Source organism: Gavia stellata, chromosome 2, assembly GCF_030936135.1.
Source record: "Gavia stellata isolate bGavSte3 chromosome 2, bGavSte3.hap2, whole genome shotgun sequence".
Classification (NCBI taxonomy): Eukaryota; Metazoa; Chordata; class Aves; order Gaviiformes; family Gaviidae; genus Gavia; species Gavia stellata.
This window is the reverse complement of record NC_082595.1, coordinates 22,178,029-22,195,490: the sequence shown is the minus strand read 5'-3', so window position 1 is coordinate 22,195,490 and position 17,462 is coordinate 22,178,029. Positions and strand designations below refer to the sequence as shown.

The 17,462-nt window shown below is 40.1% G+C and overlaps 1 protein-coding gene across 1 annotated transcript in view; it reads left to right on the top strand.

The window, feature by feature from the left end:
- LOC104258428 (opsin-5) overlaps window positions 1-15,401 on the top strand; it is a 28,097-nt gene extending 12,696 nt beyond the window's left edge. The window contains exons 3-6 of the mRNA XM_009813529.2: window positions 8,778-8,877; window positions 11,060-11,164; window positions 14,077-14,300; window positions 14,961-15,401. Of these exons, the coding sequence (XP_009811831.2) occupies window positions 8,778-8,877; window positions 11,060-11,164; window positions 14,077-14,300; window positions 14,961-15,401 (870 nt within the window). The remainder of the gene's footprint in view (window positions 1-8,777; window positions 8,878-11,059; window positions 11,165-14,076; window positions 14,301-14,960) is intronic.
- The last annotated feature ends 2,061 nt before the right edge of the window (window positions 15,402-17,462 follow it).

Genomic DNA, 17,462 nt, shown 5'->3' with positions numbered 1-17,462 from the left:
TCCTGTCGCTAGTCCTGCAGGCTTTGCCCTGCAAAGCTGAGCACGGTGGCCCGTACTCCCTCTTCTAGATTCAGCTTCCAGTTACCACCTCTTGCTGACACTTAAAAAATCCAGCATTTTTGGTGTTATTAAATGTTTAGAGACCTAGTATGACATTTCTGAGAAGTAATAATGCCCATCTTGTGTAAAAATTAGAGGTGGGGATCTGAAACACCAAAAGGAAAATTGCAACAATAGGAAGTTTTGAGATCAATAAAGATGAAAATATATGGGCTCTTTTCAGAAGTTTTGAGGGGAGGGTTGGTGATCTTTAATAAATTATTTAATATTTTATTGACGGCATTTTTTTTCTCAGAGCATGCATTTATGTCTTTTTCTATACACAGATTGTAAATTATTGCTAAATCTTGTCTGAGGAGGAAACAGAAGATTAATACCTTCTTCTTTGAACAAAATGTTCTGTAAATTGTCTGATAAATCAAAAACCCTAAAGGCATTTATGTTCTTTTATAAATAGAGTAGATTTGATGGACATTGATTTCTGTCCATTTAATATAACTGGTAAAACCAACCAATTGTTGACTTAGCTAGACTATTGACTCTGTTGACTCAGTTTGTGATTTTATGCATTCATAAATGCCGAGACAATGTTTATGTGTTACTGTATGTGGTATGGTATTCCCTCACGTTCTGGGTGAGATGACTGACCAGTGGTGGCTCAGCAGTTAGCATGACCAGGTAATAAAAGAAATTGCAGTTGGAAAGGACCGAAATGAAAGCTCGCAGGCTTCCTTTCTCATTCCTTCACAACACTTGGAAGATTACTGAGGTATCTCTATGCATTCTTCATCAAACTTCTTCCAGCACAACCACCCATTCACATTGCTCCATCATCCACTCATTTTTTCCTTCACAAAATCATCCCACTTTCAACTCACCCCGTATGTAACAAGTGCCCTTTGCATACATGTCTCATCCCCACCTCTGCTTCTCATTCTCCCCAGCAGCAGTCCATGTGAGTACCCTACTCACCACAGAGATCTCACTCATAAACCCCAGACAAATCTACAAGCTTTTCATCTTTACCCCTAGCAACTTCCATCAAGGTGGATAAAGGTTTGTTCCTGCTCACCCTCCCTCCCAGCTGGCTATGGGGACATGTAGTGATGGTTGCTGTTATTGTCCTTGCCCACATATGAGAGCACTCCAATGTTTTTCCATGTGTTTCCTCCCTTTTTTCCCTGTGGGGAACAGTCTGTGTGGACACACCTCGAGTTCACTAGCGCAGTGGAGCCAGAACGCATGCTGCAGGAGTACCTTCATCCTCAGCACGGCTTTCTGCAGTGTCTAACTTGAGGTTTCCCATCCAAAGACTGAGCTAGCTCAACCTTGCTTGGCGTAAAAAATCTTGCAATATCACTGTATATCCCAGTGTCCAAGCATGTAAGACTGAGGCTGGGACAGAAGAAAACAGATTTTTTTTTTTTTTCCCCCAAATTGTAATAGCACAGGAATGTGGTCTAATGTCTGCCTAGTTGAAAAATGTTCAGCTATCGATCTATAAGATGTTAAATTAAACCAAATGTAAAAAGGGAGTGAAAAATAGTTATTGACTATTGTAGCACAGTACTGTGGTGTGATATTTTTGGGATTTTACTTATATATAGTTTATCATTCCTGACATTTCAGTAAGATGAAAATAACCCAGTCAAGTCATGGAACTTGCACTAAGAGCATTAACAGATAAAACAGGTGTTGAAGGTGCTGAAGAAAAGCTGTGCAACATTAGCTCTGTATTCAGCTCACCTTAACATGCTGATTCACTGTGAAAGGTAGAATGTGGAGACTGATCTATAAAGCAAACTCAAAACAAAGAATGCCCTTTACTTTGCCTGTGCTGTGATATACAAATCTTCCTCTCCCAGATATGTTTTTCTGAGCAATTTTAATATCTCAAATATTATGAACGCTAGAATGTATCCTCGTTCTTGTTTCCTTGAATAATCGAGATTTGGATACTGAAAAAAAAAAAAGTTGCAGAGATATTAGTCTTCCCCACTTCTTTATTTCTGGTCCTCCTTGGTATAATCTGGAGAGTGTGCACATTGCAGTAAAAGAGGTAAAATCAACTCATGTAGACATCTGTGAGCTAAATTTTAATGAGAAAAATACTTCATCTGCAGGGAAGGGAGGAAAAACTGCCTTTGCACAAACAGAATCATTAGCAACACAGAAGATCATTTCAGTGTAACTAATGTAACTGCAGGGAAGTTACGCCAGTTTTCATTAGCCATGAATTCTCTCTCATTTTCCTGTAAATGATTGTTTCTGCAGTCAATTGCAACAAATTAGGGAAGTTATATATTTGATACTTGAAAAATTGTGCATGTTCAAACTATCTGTTTCCTTAACAAGTTTGACGTAACCCATCTCATGCCACCCAAGCACTGTGTCAAACCACACACTGCTGCCTGGAAAGGGCATTAGTTGTCTGATAGTGCTTCTACAGAATGAGGAATTTTCAAAGCCTAAATTTTGATTCCTGCACTAGCTTTTCCTCTCAGAGGCTTTGAAACACCTTTTTCTTGTTTCCTTATGTGGAAAAAAGTAGCTTTCCTCATTCTTCTGTGCTGCTGTGTGTTTCTAAGAGATTAAATGTCTTCTCTTAAAAAATGCTGTCCATCGCTTACCTTCATTGTTCAAGGTCTTCTCACCACAGGGCTGAACAATTCATGTTCTGCTGGCTCCTCCCTGTGTACCACATCCTCTCACTGACTTTTAAGCAAAATTTCATGTGAAACTTAAAAATCACTCTGATAATACCTGTGAGTATCTTAAATAGTCCTACCTCACATTTACTCATCTTCTATTTCATAAATATATATTCCATTAAGTCAGTACACTGCTAGTGATCAGAAGCAATTCCTGTTCGGGTCCTGACCCTGGTCCTGTCCTGACTTAATGACAAGATGACCATTCATTGCAATGGGCTGTGTATGACATGACATCAGTATTTCCACACCACTGTCCCTGCAGAAGTGATGACGTTGCACCTGGTGGCTTTCCAGATAGCTCTTTAAGGCCAAGAATAACCTGTACCTTTGACACTTCTTTCCAGGCTCTCCCTGGGCTACTAGGACTCCTTGGCAATCTGTGAGACTCTCCTGTTAGGAGCTGTCAGGTCCGGCTTGTCATACACAGTTGTGATGTGAAGACCCTTACAGTCCATACCCATTTTAGGACTATAAGCATTTTCTTGGGATAAATCGCTTATCTTCTGTTTCTGTGGTTATTTTGGTACAGGATCCAGAGGAGCCAAGAGTATCAAACTAAGAGGACATCTCCTAGCAGGCATGCAGCTTTTTCAGGCTTTCAGCATGTTCTTGTCTTGGCCACTTAATGGCTGAACTGGTACCATCACTAACCTGCCCTGCCTTGCCTTGTGCCTAGGAGCTTTATGCGCAGAATAACTCCACTGGTGGGCATTCAGCCAGCAATCAGAGATGACCTTGTATTAACCTGATGGTGGCTACGTAAGCAGATTCCTTCTTGCTGGGAAACAGCACAGATGATTGTACTTTGGAGAGCATGGAGGGTCACTTGTAATATCTGGGCTGTCCTGGCAGAGCCCGTGAAACAGTCTGTGGGACCACTGCTTCCCTTGAGACACGTGTAAGCCTCCAGAAACATTTACCACAATGTTCTGAAAAGGCAAAGATAGTACTTCTTTACTTTGAAAATAAAAGCATGACTTTAATCCGATGTTAAAGGATCTCAGTTATTGGGTTAGGATCACCACAGGCCACAAAGCCAAGCCTTGAAAATGTAAAGATGAGACAGGTGACTCATAAGGATGTTTTCTTCTTTTATCTGTCTGTGTATTTGTTTATATTAATGGTGCTGCTAGCAATAAACAAGTAGGCTCTGAATTAACATCAGCAAAGTGGAGAGGAGTTTAGGCTCAGGCCCACTGCAAAGGGTTTTACACAGTGTAGCACGGATGTTCCCAGAGGGCAATGCTAGAGTTTCCCATCTGCTGCTTCTTAATTTCCCTGTACAGTAATTCACAGAAAGACAATGGCAATACAGCATTTAAGCTGAAGATGGGAATCTTTCCACTGTATCCGGATCATCAGGTGGTATGAGCTACACGCCAACCCAGAGCTAGAGAGCAGGTGCCGCCAAGCATGTGCCGATGGAGTACTTGAAGTAAGGTTATAATCTGATGAGGCTGCATAAGGGAATTCTGAAAGAAATTTCTGTCTATTTGTTAAATGATGTGCACTTGGAGGGGCTGTTACATTCATAACCATGCTCGTTGCTAGGGGCATGTACCACTGAGTGTAAATTGTGACCTGAGAGGGCTACAACTCTAATAGCTAAAAGTCAGCCCAAAGTAAGTATACGTTGAATCTCATTTGATGAACCCAGTATATAAACCTAAAATAACTACAAGCAAACAAGTAGATTTATTCTGGATTCCCTAACATTACTAAAGCCAAAACCTGACCTGCATATATCAATAGCTGGCACTAAATGTACATTTAATTATGTAGTATAGTTAGTACAATTAAATATCTGTACACAACAATTTGAGTGCTTTAGGAACACTACGCATCGGGAGTTTTAAGTAGTCTCCTGTGAAGAGTGATTTTGATTACAAACCTTGGTAGTTCTTCCATTTGACAGAAGAGTTACTATAGTCCAGTTGACACATTATTGATATGTTGGAGGGATGGGAGAATTATGTTGTCATAAATGTCAGACTCCAGTGGAATATTTTCTCACTTACTGCAAACTTTAAGAACTTGTTAAATTTTAAAACATACTCTATTCCAAGGTACCTACAATGGTTTTTCGAAATGTATTTCTTAAAGATTGATTTAGGTGCTTTTTTGTCTCTTGCGGTTGAAGGAGTTTTATTGCCATTATCTATTTACATTATGATCTTGGAATAATCTGATCTATATTCAAAAAAATATTCTGAGGCAGATTATTGTGATGACTTTAAATATATGCAACGGACAAACAATCCCTCTTTAAAGTTTATCTTTTTCTTTACATATTCATTATCTCATACGTAATAGAAGAGAAAGACAGGACATTGTGGTTCTGAAGGGAAACAAATGAACTTCAGGAAATTACAACAGATTCACCAGTTGGCCAGAGGAGGGAGCGATGCAGCCTTTCTGGCTGGTGAGATCAATGTTTCAGCCTAAATTGAAATGTGATAGCTATTTTGGCAATCTGCTTTTGTGCCATTAAACCTTGATTAATCCAATAATAAGAACAATAGGTCATATTTTATTCTGTCTGCTTTAAATGAAGACAACCCTTATGAATTCAGTAGGGATGCATAAGTATTAAAGGTAGTAAAAGTGGGGCACACCCAAACTCATAGCTAAAAATTTGATAGTGCACTGGGGATTCCTGACTCTCCCTGGGCTAAACCAAAGCTTAAGAAACAAATCTGCATGCAGTAGGAGCTTTATGTATTGTGGGTTGTAAATAGTATACCAAGAACATTAGTGAGATTTAAAATCAGGCACAAGTACAAAGCAGAAAAAACAGAGTCTTTTCTTCAGCTGTGTCTTAGCTTCCAGGCTACACATAAAGATAATGAGCAGGTTCTGTGAGTATCTATATAGCCAAGGGAGTAATATTGGTATAGCACTGAGAGAAAAGCTTTTAAAACTGCTAATCTACTCCTGTTTCTTAATGGGTAAAAAGGAAAGGTGGTGGATCAAAATTACCATGCAATCAACTTTGTGTTTATGTCAGAATTCACTATTGCCTATTAACACTGCTGCTATTTGATTGTAATTAATAATAGGAAGGACAAAATTGCATTACACAAATATGGAGGAAATATTATGACTGTGGAAGGAAGGAGCTAGGTGGGGTTAGGATAAAAGAAAAGGAAAAACAGAACCGGGAAGGGAAAGAGCATCAGTCTTCAAAAGTAATTAAATGTTATCTACTATTCTAGTATTTCCTTGGCTTTTATTCCATATATCTTTAAAGATGCAGAAAACTGAGGATGTCATATATTTTGTTACTTATGTATATTAATAACTCTGCCTATAGAAATCGCGATTACGCTAAAGAGTTTTTCTGTTGCTAACTACTTTGGGTTCCAAGCAGTCACTTTGGTTGCTACCTACAGTCAGTGTCGTCTGTTCAGGAGCAGAAAAAGTAGCAGACATCTTTCTTCCATACCCAGTAGGTGTATGCTTGAAGCAGGTTGGCTACAGCTAGAGTAAGATCCCTCATTTTCTTCTGAAGACATGTGTCTATGTGACACCAATATAAAAGTATTGCAGAATCAATAGACTTGCTGGGAAATAGCGTATGCATAGCCAAGGCTAAGAGCTATCTCGTTGACAATAGAAGTTTGGCAGGGCCAATACTGGTTTGAGGATCCTACTCCCAAAGCAGCCCTAACCCTTTTGGATACTCTCTTGTGTTTTAATGTTCCAGATGCCATGGCCTCTGTATGGGCTGTTCTGCAGCTTGAGAGCCACCATTTACCTCCTTTATTCATTTCATCCTGGCACTCTTATCATCCCCAGAGGTCCCTCTCCTCTTTGGCACTTCACCCTGTCACCTGTTCCCAAACTGCCAAGCCTCTGGCTAGCACAGGGGCAGTTAGCACAGCCACCCCTGGGAGACTGCTGCCACTTTACCTACTTACTAACCATAGATCCCTGGTCAAATCTCTGATGATACCCCACACACCAGCAGAAGCAACAGTATTTTGATCTGCTGAAATGCTGTTATGAAATAGTACAGAAACGAGACATGTCACTAACAATGGCTTGGTGTATGAACCATGTTCATTTAGGTAAGACTGCATTTTTTTTAGCAAGACACCACTCCAAAAAAAAAAATTTGGCTTGTTCTTTCTTATGGTGACAGAGTTTCATCTTAAATGGTAAAGGGCAAGAATGTGTTTTCAGACCCACTTTCCTCCCTTGCAATTGTGCTGAAGGGCTGTTTGAACTGATCACTTAATATAATTGTCTCTCTTTGGTCTGACATCAGGGAAGGGGGGTGGGACAACAATCTGCAGGTGTTAAAACATACACCAATGTATTTCAGAAAAACTCAACCCGTTTCAGCATAGGAAGGCTATAATACACACTAAGAAGCTTGTCCTACTACTTTAATTTTCCATCTCGCAGCTCTTTAGACTTAATTTCAAAGTGTTTATTCGCATCATTGCTGAAATACTGCTTCCTTTCTAATCTGATAACTAATGCAATTGCTTAAGCTTATACAGCCTGGTTTCTCATTAGTCCTTGGTCACGCTGCTTTCCGCATCTATGAAGCATTGTTAGAGCACATGGAGAAGTGGCAGCTGTTTGCATCAATAAGGTTAATGAAATGCAGAGCACATTTGCATATCCAGGTATTTCACCACTCTCCACAGCACACAGCGGGCCAAATGCAGCCAAGTGCAGCTTCTAGCAAGTAGCTGAGACATCCAAAGAAGTCTGTTTCCTGGTGTAAACATGGTTGCATTTATACACCAAGCATGAGCTGATTGTAAGTGGAGTACACGTGGATGTAGATCGTTGTAGTAGCAACTCTTGCATGCATTTAAAATGTGGTGGGTCTGTAAAAGTTGGCATTAAGAAGTATATAGAGTCAATACAAAGGCGTTGGTAGCAAGAAATCCACCAATGAAAGAAATGATGAAGCAGCCCTTTCCTAACCCTTCACCCAATTTAATTTATACAATCTGCCATGGTCTCAGCTTTAAGCCTGGATTAAAGCCCCAGATTCAGTGCTGGGATAAACTGAATTCCATGGGAGCTGTGCCCATTCATACAAAGACAGAGTTTGTTCCCATAGAATAATGATGTGCCTTTCCACCAATAATTTTACCACTTGAATGCCAAGTTACAGTCCAGAGACACTTGCTTAATATTCCTGCTTCACTCGGTGTAAAACTGGCACCTCCAAGAGCTTCTCTGCTCTGGCCAGTTTGGTATATCATTGCAAGCTTTCAAAAAAAGGACTGCCTTCAGCATTTTGCCTGGATCATTTCCCAGTCATATAGTGCTCCTTAGCAGATAGCTACATCCATCTCCACTACAGTCAGCAGCAACATCCTTCCTATACCCGTAAGTGAAGCTAGCAGAGTTGTAACCATCCTGTGCATATATCGCTGAGACACTGATGTCAGTGGGAGCCTACACAGCTGTACGGCTCTGCCTGCGTCAGTCAGAGGTGGTGAGGATCAAGGCTTAATAAATAGCAGGCAATCAGTAGCACCAACATTGAGACTCAATTTATTGGAATGATTTAGCTTTGGATGGTTTAATTTAATTTTTTTAAAAGCTTTTCTCACTCAGCCAAGCCCATTACCTCCTACGTTCTTCCCTCTTTGGCCTAAATTTCATAAGTTCAGTTTGCATGTTTGTTCTGCCTAAGCAGGGAAGCATTTTTGCCTATTCAGGGATTTTCTTCTTTTGAGTTCAACCTTTTTCTTCTTCATTTGGCAAGTCATTTCGGGGAAGCATAGAAGTAAGGGTGTGTTTGCTTGTTTATTTTATGTACATGACAGAGCACTTATATAATTTTTGAACATTTACTTGCTCACTGCTCCTATAGAAGATGACTGCACCTGACATTTTATATTTCCCTGCTAGTTGGGTTTCTGGAAAAAATTTGAGAGCATTAAAATGAAAACGACAGGAGCAATCCCTGTGGTTCTTTTCCCCTTCAGCTCTCTGCAGTAAAAGAACATCCTGCACTGCTTTGTTTTTCAGGTTGATGGCTTCCTGACACTTCTCTTTGGCCTGGCTAGCATTAATACCCTTACAGTAATCAGTGTGACTCGCTATATCAAGGGCTGCCATCCTGAGAGAGGTAAGGAATAAAGGCAAGTTGAGTCCTGCCTTCATTGAACCTGGTGCAAATCTGTATTTCTTTCAGTCACAGGTTATATCAAATATAAATTAGATGCATTGGAAACCAGAACATAATGCAGTCATCTACATTACAAACATGTTTCCATAGAATTGTTCAGGGTTAATCCCAATAAGAGCCAAATTATTACTAGTACACTTTGGTCACCATGGGTTAAATTCAGCCTTGTGCCAAAGATACCACAGCTCCTACTGACCCTCTGTATTCTTCAAAATGCAACTTAAATGATTCCTAAGTGACTCCTAAAAGACTCCATCGTTGTCTGGATCTCACTGTAAGCAACGAATTTCATCTTCTATGAGATGATATTTGGGAAGTTTCCAGTCATTGGTAAGACCCTTGGTTCGGAAGGCTGCCCTACATACAAATGTTTTCACTCTTCAGGGTGTTTTGTCAGGGTTTGCACACAGCGGGCATCATGGACTGCTTTAGATGGTGCTGGGAACATTCAGTCTGCACATCTTGCCTTCAGTTTTTGTAGCACTGCTCAGCCTGCCACCCCCACATGCATCTCCAGCCTCCCCTCGGTGGACAGTTTCACACCACAGAGATGAAAATTACTCCTACCATCCCCAGAACTGACCATGACCTGACTCTGCCCAGACAGTCCCTGTCTCCTGCCTGTCTCCCAGATCTGCAAAGCGTCATCACCACAGCCTCACACCCACACTTCTTCCTTCTCTACTGCCCTGTTGATCTGTAACCCGAATATCTCAAACAACCACTGTTCATTACTCTCTCCAGTTCTAGAAACCTTTTACTAACCAGTCCCTTTCTGGTTTTTTGAATTTCATTTTTTTATTAACCTTTGGTATAAATGCCCCTGTAAAGGCATACGAGTGTCACACTGTACAAATCTGGTCTGAAATCCTCTATGCATTTCCTGCCCTGTGAAGCCCTCATCAGCAAGTCTATATAAACATGCCATCATCTACCCTTTTCCCTTTATGCCTCTTTACCTCACCACACTCACCCCAGGTACTCCCACTCACAGGATCAGTAGAAACCTCTCCTTACCATTCATCCTGGCCTTTCTGCCTGCTGAAAACTTTGACTTCCACTGAGAGCCTTATGTAATCTCTCTTCTTTATACTTACACCTTCCATAAATTCTCCCTAATCTTCCTTTCACTCATCCTTAGATAATGTATTACCAATTTTCATGCCTTTGTTATGACTGGCTTGCACCATCTTTCATGTAGGACCTATTAATATCCGCAGGTAAAGCACGCATAAATACACTGGATGCATCATATGAGTTTTTCTCTCTAATAACATGAGTAGTATTAGCTGTGAAAAGAACTTCTGCAGGGAGGTCTTTTTTCCACAGGAAGTTCTTCTGCAGTTGGTTGTAATGATAAACTTGTTGAAGTTAATTTTCGATATCCAAACTGCTGTTGGAGCTGCTAGAATTTGGCTGTGATGTATTCTACATCTTATATTCATTGCATATTATGAAGTCATATTTAAAACCCACGTTTCTCTTTTGCAAAGGTGTATCACATGTTCATCTGAGGTTGTGCATAATTTATATTTGTCTCTTGAGGAAATCTGAGCAAGTACCCAGTATAACTTACAGAAATGTTGAGGAACAGAGATTAGTGGATGCATAAATATTTCCCATGTAAACAAAGAAATAACCACAATGTATGGCAACAGCAGGACAGATTACGTTGTATTAAATGGCTAATGTAGTTTGAGCAGATAATGTATTTTCTCCTTTTTAACAGGGAAAACCTTGGAGTGAATAAGAACATCCTCTGAATTTATATTTAGCTTGTTTATTTCTATGTAAAACTTAACATACAATTGTTTCCTGATTTTTACAAAATTGCAAAACACAAGTCTAACATAGAATTTGCTAATTCTGCAATGCTGAACAAACACATTGTCTCCTGCTTAAAAGTCATTCATTTCCACTGTTCACAAATGATCTTGAACACCAGCCTGACTGATGCTTTCAAATATAAGCTTTTCTTATGAATATGCTTTTTTTTGGTCTTATTTTTTTTTTTAAATAGCTGTATTTTCTTGATTAGCTGTTGGTATAGGAGTGTATTTCAATTTCAGAGATATGTTTGCCTTTCTAGATATTATTTTCTGACTAAACCATGCCATTGCAGGTCACTGCATCAGCAACAGCAGTATGACGGTGGCTCTGGTTCTCATTTGGGTAGCAGCTTTCTTCTGGTCAGCAGCTCCATTACTTGGTTGGGGCAGTTATACAGGTAACAGGTATCTTTCAGTTGTACTTATTTGGCACCTCTCCACTTAACTGAACAAAGATACTTACCTTTCTTTCTTGCTGCTTGGGATAAACCAGACTGATCAGTGGAACTGAGAAAATCATTCATCATGCATGACGTACACGCAGAGTGTTGCCTGCTTTGGTATCAGCTATAAAGAGATTTTTTTGAAGATATCACAGGGAAGACTTGGACCAAGTGCATATTACCTACGAAAAAAGAGAGGCCAGAAATGCTTGGCATGGTTAAGCAATGAGATAAAGGAAACTATCAAAAGACATCCTTCAAAAACTGTCAAGATTAGGAAGCTAGAAAAGACCACAAGTTCCAGCAAGTTAAACTTGAAACTATAATAAGACAAGCCAGAAAGATTTGGTGAAACAGTTTGTTGAAAATATGAAAACTAACATAGCAGAAGAAGAAAAATAGGTCAGAAGGTTTGTCAGTCCAAGAAGTGATTAGGGTGCAAGATAGGGCCATAGCAAGAAAGGAGGGGGGAAAAAAGCAAAAATTTTGAGTAGTGAACACTGTGGTAATTCAATGGCTAAAGGATATTCCCACACCAGAAAATTTCTTCATGGGGAAAAGTCGGAGCAATTGTCTCAAATTAAGTCTCTAAAAATTCGTCAAAACAAATCTCTAGGAACAAATGGTAATGATAGAGGAGTCCTACCAACTGAAATCATGTGACTGAAATTATCCAGCAGTTATCTGCCTGGATCCTGTAGGCATCTGCATCCTTTGAGAAGTCATGAAATCTATGGAGACTTATTAAAGCAGCTATGTGAATATATCCTCTTACTAAATACGTAAGCTTTGAGGTATATCTGGAGCCTTGAAGTATGAGTGTGAGAAAAGCATCCATTTCTATGATTGGTTAAATCTTCTATCCTTCCCAAACCAAAATGTTACCAGGCTATTAGGCTCAATGGATCTTTTGTTTGAGAGAAAAACAGAAAACTGTTCTAATTTTATGTCATGTTTTTGCACTATGGATATGTCATAAACTTAGGGGGTTCGGACTGGTCATTTTCTGTGTATCTTCTGGCAATCTGTGTTTCCTTTTTACATTGATCTTATTAGTTCTTCATTTGTAGAAGGATTTCTCATGTCCCCTTTTGGCCTTAAACTGGAGCCAGGGACTTCTTGGGCATCACTGCTTTGTCAGGGCATCCAAGTGCCCCCATGGATCCTGTTTGTACTTTGGATTCAATTCCTTGACAGTGGTCTTCAAGACCACTTCTAGGAGCACTTTCCCCTACTGAGAATCACAGTGGTTTCAGGTTCCTGGGCTATCTGACTCTAAACACATTTCCATTGAGGGCACCCATGGACATTTGGGAGCCCAGCAATGGCAAGTCCGGCAGCAGGCAGTGGAGCAGGCAGCGGGTGCCAGCAGACCACAGCACATTACACCTGGCTGCCTCGGACCTCTTATTTCTACACAGCAGCTGCAGGGGTCCCCAGGGCCCTGCTGATTTTTGGAAATGCCACTTGCCAGTGTCTCTGCGGAGGGGGGAAACACAGCTCTGATTCTGACTCGCAGAAAATCTGCAGGATTTTCTTTTCATGTCATCTGGAGGCTGCTTTCTTCTTTCAGTCAAAAGTTTTCACAAACCAGTAACCTGGAATTAAGCCAGATTTTATGGTTATCCTTTTGAATCTTGGGGTCTACTGATGAAAAAGGCAAAGGAGACAAAAATCTATTTCTATTACTGAACACATCCAGACAGCAACACCTAGAGCTTTTGGTGTTAAAAATACTGAGCTCTTTTTGATGAGAATCATAAAAGAGATTTTAATCTTTTGCTCCTTTAATTCATCCTGTCTAAACCTCCTATCACCTGTGAGAAATAAAGGAATATTTTTTTCTTCAGTATTTTCACTGGATGTCAGGGAGAGGTCTGTTGCTAAATCTCCAAGACTTGTTAATACTTGACTTACATAATTTTGGTTCATGCTTCATTTAGTTATAATTCCATTTGCTGCCACAGCCGTCTTTTTCCACTTAAAAAGAAAAAATCAACAATTCACAATCTATAGAAAACCTCTAATGCTATCAAACTCAAGTTTTATATCAGGACACATTTGCAAACACATCAGAGGGTCTAAAGAGGTCATAAAACTATTCAAGCAGAGACTGCACCTTATTCCCACTGCCTTTCCCTTAAGCACCTGATCAGCTCGTGTCCTTTTGTAAATCCCACTAGCTGCAGATCCTGCAATCTGCCTAACTTCATTTTTGAGAGCCTGCAGCTCCTTTGTAGTTGCAGCACTGTATGCTTCCCATTTAGCAAGAGGTCTCATATCTTTCTAAGTATTTATATGTTTCATCTTCCCATTTTCTTTATCATCAGCTCTATCAATTTGCTTTCATTGCTCTCGCTACAGTAAAAATTTCATTGCCTTTTTGTTTCTATTAAAAAACCCTCAATATTTTTATTTCCTACTTTGCTATGTAAGTAGTGACTTTTTACATTTGGCTCATTGTCTCTTTACAATTGCTTGTTATGCTGTTACAGTGCTCATCTTAGGAAGTTACTATGTAGAAGATTACGACACTAAAAAATGTCAAACCTACTGAATGAATAACCATTTTTTTCCTAAGAAAGTATCACAATTTCCTATTCTGAAACAACAGTTTGTGCATTATGGATGTATACTGGAATTCTAAACTGGACAGAATGATAATATGCATTAAAACTTGTTACAGTCTAGCTGGTCTTGAAAAATTGTTTATGTAGGAAATTATGTCACAGCTCATTAAATCAGAAAGATCAATCCATTCTTTAGTGCTTAAAAGAAGAAAAATACAGCATTTGAACTGATAAATTAATCACTCAAAAGCCGATAAATGTTCCAAAAATGCTAACAAACTTATTTTTGCTTTCCAGATCGCATGTATGGCACATGTGAGATAGACTGGGCAAAAGCCAACTTCTCTACAATCTACAAGTCCTACATTGTCTCCATTTTTATCTGCTGTTTTTTCCTACCTGTAACAGTAATGGTCTTCTCATATGTGTCAATTATCAATACCGTCAAGCTAAGCCATGCATTAACAGGACTGGCTGATCCCACAGACAGACAGAGGAGAATGGAGCGGGATGTCACCAGGGTGAGTTTGGGTTTCATGTTGGGTGGGATCTATCTCAATGAGATCTGTCTTTCCAAAAATTGGTCCCAACTAGAACAGAAGAGAACAAAATGAATCAGTCCCATTTAATTTCTCTATAATCTCTAGTGACAGAGTCTGAACTCAGTGAAGAATACGAGGATTGTTTAAAACTGCTACCCCATCAGTTGGCTAATATTGGTGCTACATCACATGTGAAAAATAATCTAAATATAATTGGAGTGGGTTATACCGCACAAAACCAAGAGTTTGATTTGGCATATGCTCTTTTCTTTCAGAAGTTACGTTACTTCTGAGCGTACACAGAAGTTACAGTGGAGCTTTCAATTTACTTACCGTTGACTTAAGTCTACCTGAAACCCTCTTAATTCATATAAACATACAGGGGACTGTAGCTATTTCCATTCCATTAGATGAGGCATTGCTCAAGCACATCACCATGTCAAAATTAGATATATAGCTTCTAGGTCTGCCTGGGTCCTTCAAAGCTAACCTTTCGCTTGCCGGTACTCTCCTTATACCCTCAGGACAATCTGAATGTTTCCCTTCCAGCCAAGCGTCCAAGTTACTATTCCCAGTGTATTGTTTCCCTGATGTAGTCTTCCAGAACAGATTTAAGACTATTCTTTTTCTGTCTTTTAGGTTTCTATTGTCATTTGCACAGCCTTCATTATTGCGTGGTCACCATACGCTGTCATCTCTATATGGTCTGCCTATGGTCACCCTGTGCCCAACCTTACCAGCATCCTTGCCAGCTTGTTTGCTAAGTCTGCCAGCTTCTACAATCCCATTATCTACTTTGGAATGAGCTCCAAATTTCGGAGGGACATCTTCATCTTTTTCCATTGTGCCAAGGAAGTCAAGGACCCTGTGAAGCTCAAACGTTTCAAAAACCTCAAGCAAAAACAACAAGAGCCTTCTCAGAAAGAAGAGAAGCATGCAGGAGAAATGCACCCTGCACCAAGCCCTGATTCTGGGGTGGGAAGCCCAACCAATACCCCACCTCCAGCAAACAGGGAAGTGTATTTTGGTGTTCTCGATACACCATCTAATAACCCTGATATTGAATGTGATAGACTGTAAGTTTTGTGGCCACTTAACACATGCACCCACTTTGTGTTCAGGAAGACCCTCTTCAGATCAGCGCTTGAGTGATTTCCTAATTCCCGGTCCATCTGTTTCTTGCTATAGCACTGATGACTATACAACTCAAGCAAATCAGATGGTAAAATGGTATTTTGCTTCTATGTAGGTACAAAAAGCTATGAAGCACGTTACAATGTGGGCAGCACACCCAGTGCCAGGAACATTTGATTTTCACATGCATGCAGGAAAAGGAAGACTGACTTGTGAAGAGCAGGCATTAGCTAACAAAAATAACTAATACGTTCCTATACAAATTTTATTAATTAGGAGATTACATTTCCAAATATGGTTTTTGCTCTTCAACAGTCCCAGCCATAGAGGATCGTGTCAGCTCCGTGGTGCTGTAGGAGAAGATGGGCCCTGCTGAGATTGCTGTGGAGCTGCTGCAGCTCCAACAGCTGCAAGCTGGTAAAGCCGTGTGCTTCCTGCAAGGCACCGAGGCATGCCCACCATGGGGCTTGCAGGCCCTGTGCATGCATGGGTGTGTGTCTGATTGTCTGTGCCAGACTTTGTGTGTGTCTATGGAGGTGCTAGGAGTTGTAGATCTTGGCATATGCTAGTCACTGTAGTCTGAACAGTGGCTTCATACTTTTCCTCGTTGGTCTGCGGACCAGCTTCCACCTTCCCTGACCTTCCTGGTGAGCAGAGCCTGGCTGTAGCATTCAGATTCAGGAAAGCTGGCCTTTAATTTTACTGATCTGTCTCCAAGCTGGTTGTTTTTCTACCTGACTATTAAGGTGGAGCAAGAGATGTTGTACAGGCAATGAAACCAAAAATGACACTAAGGTTTTAAGAGCACTGATGAAGTGTGGCATCAGAGCTATTTACAAAATATAATCCAACACTTCACTTCTGCTTCTAAAGAAAGTTTTTGTACCTGCCTATGGGTAAAAAATTGCTTTTAGGTAAACGTAACTAAGTAGCTATTAAGGACAGTGATTTAAATAGGTAAGCTGTAGGCTTAAATCAGTAGCAAGACTATCAGATTTTATAATATCCAGTTATTCCACAAAGTTTATTTTACAGATTCAAAGCGAGGAGGTACATCTTCATAATTCCCCATCTTGGAAATTAACTGCATACTCAGAGAGTTCTGTAAAAATGTCTCTGTATTAGCCGTGGAAATTGTGGGTTCATTTAGTGCCATTTGCAAGTTAAACAAGGGGGAAAAAAAAAGAAGAAAAAAACCCCAACAACACTGGTTGCTAACCTTACTGCTATTTATGACTTTTTGGAATCTCACTGTCCGGGTATGCTAAAATTTAGTTGTTTTGCAAAAGTATGCTTTTCCAGATGTGTTTCTTGGGAAAGGTACGAAGAAAGCCCACCTTCATTTCCCCCATTACTCTATTTGTTTTGAGAAAATCGCCTGTGTTTTGAGAAAATCGCCTGTGTTTTGAAGTTAAAAACAAATAAACATTATAAGCAACAGTGGGCAACTGTGTTTTCTTTCATGGCCACAGATCTGAACTACGGGAGTATTCATTTTTGTGGAAAATTTTCAGATATGGGTGCTATTTCATTACCATAAATAATTAAAAGCAAATAAGTAAACAGTTTGCGTCCAGATAAAAGTGCATGCTGTAGCTGCAGAAATAGATGAAATCATTTAGGGCAAAATCCCGTCACAGCTGGATGAAGCCAGGCTGGGCTAGCCAAAGCTAGCGTGCAGTTTTGAAAGCTTCTCAGTGTAGCAAAAAATCCACCTTGGTAACCCTGCTGGGCTGAGCCTTCTCACTGCTGAGAGTGCTTGGGTTTTCCTCCAGAGACAGAGGAGTGTCCCACATCCCCATCGGATGTGGTTCTCAGAGGTACCTGCAGCTGCAGGTGCGCCAGACACCTGCCTCCATGGTCATAGATACCAGACTACCTTTTAATCTGTATTTCCACTAATTTACAGATAACTAGGGAAAATTCTTGCCCTGCTGTGTTGTAGCAATGCTGTTGATCTGCAGGATTCAGACTCTGACCTAGAATGATGGAAAAGGGCAAGGGGAA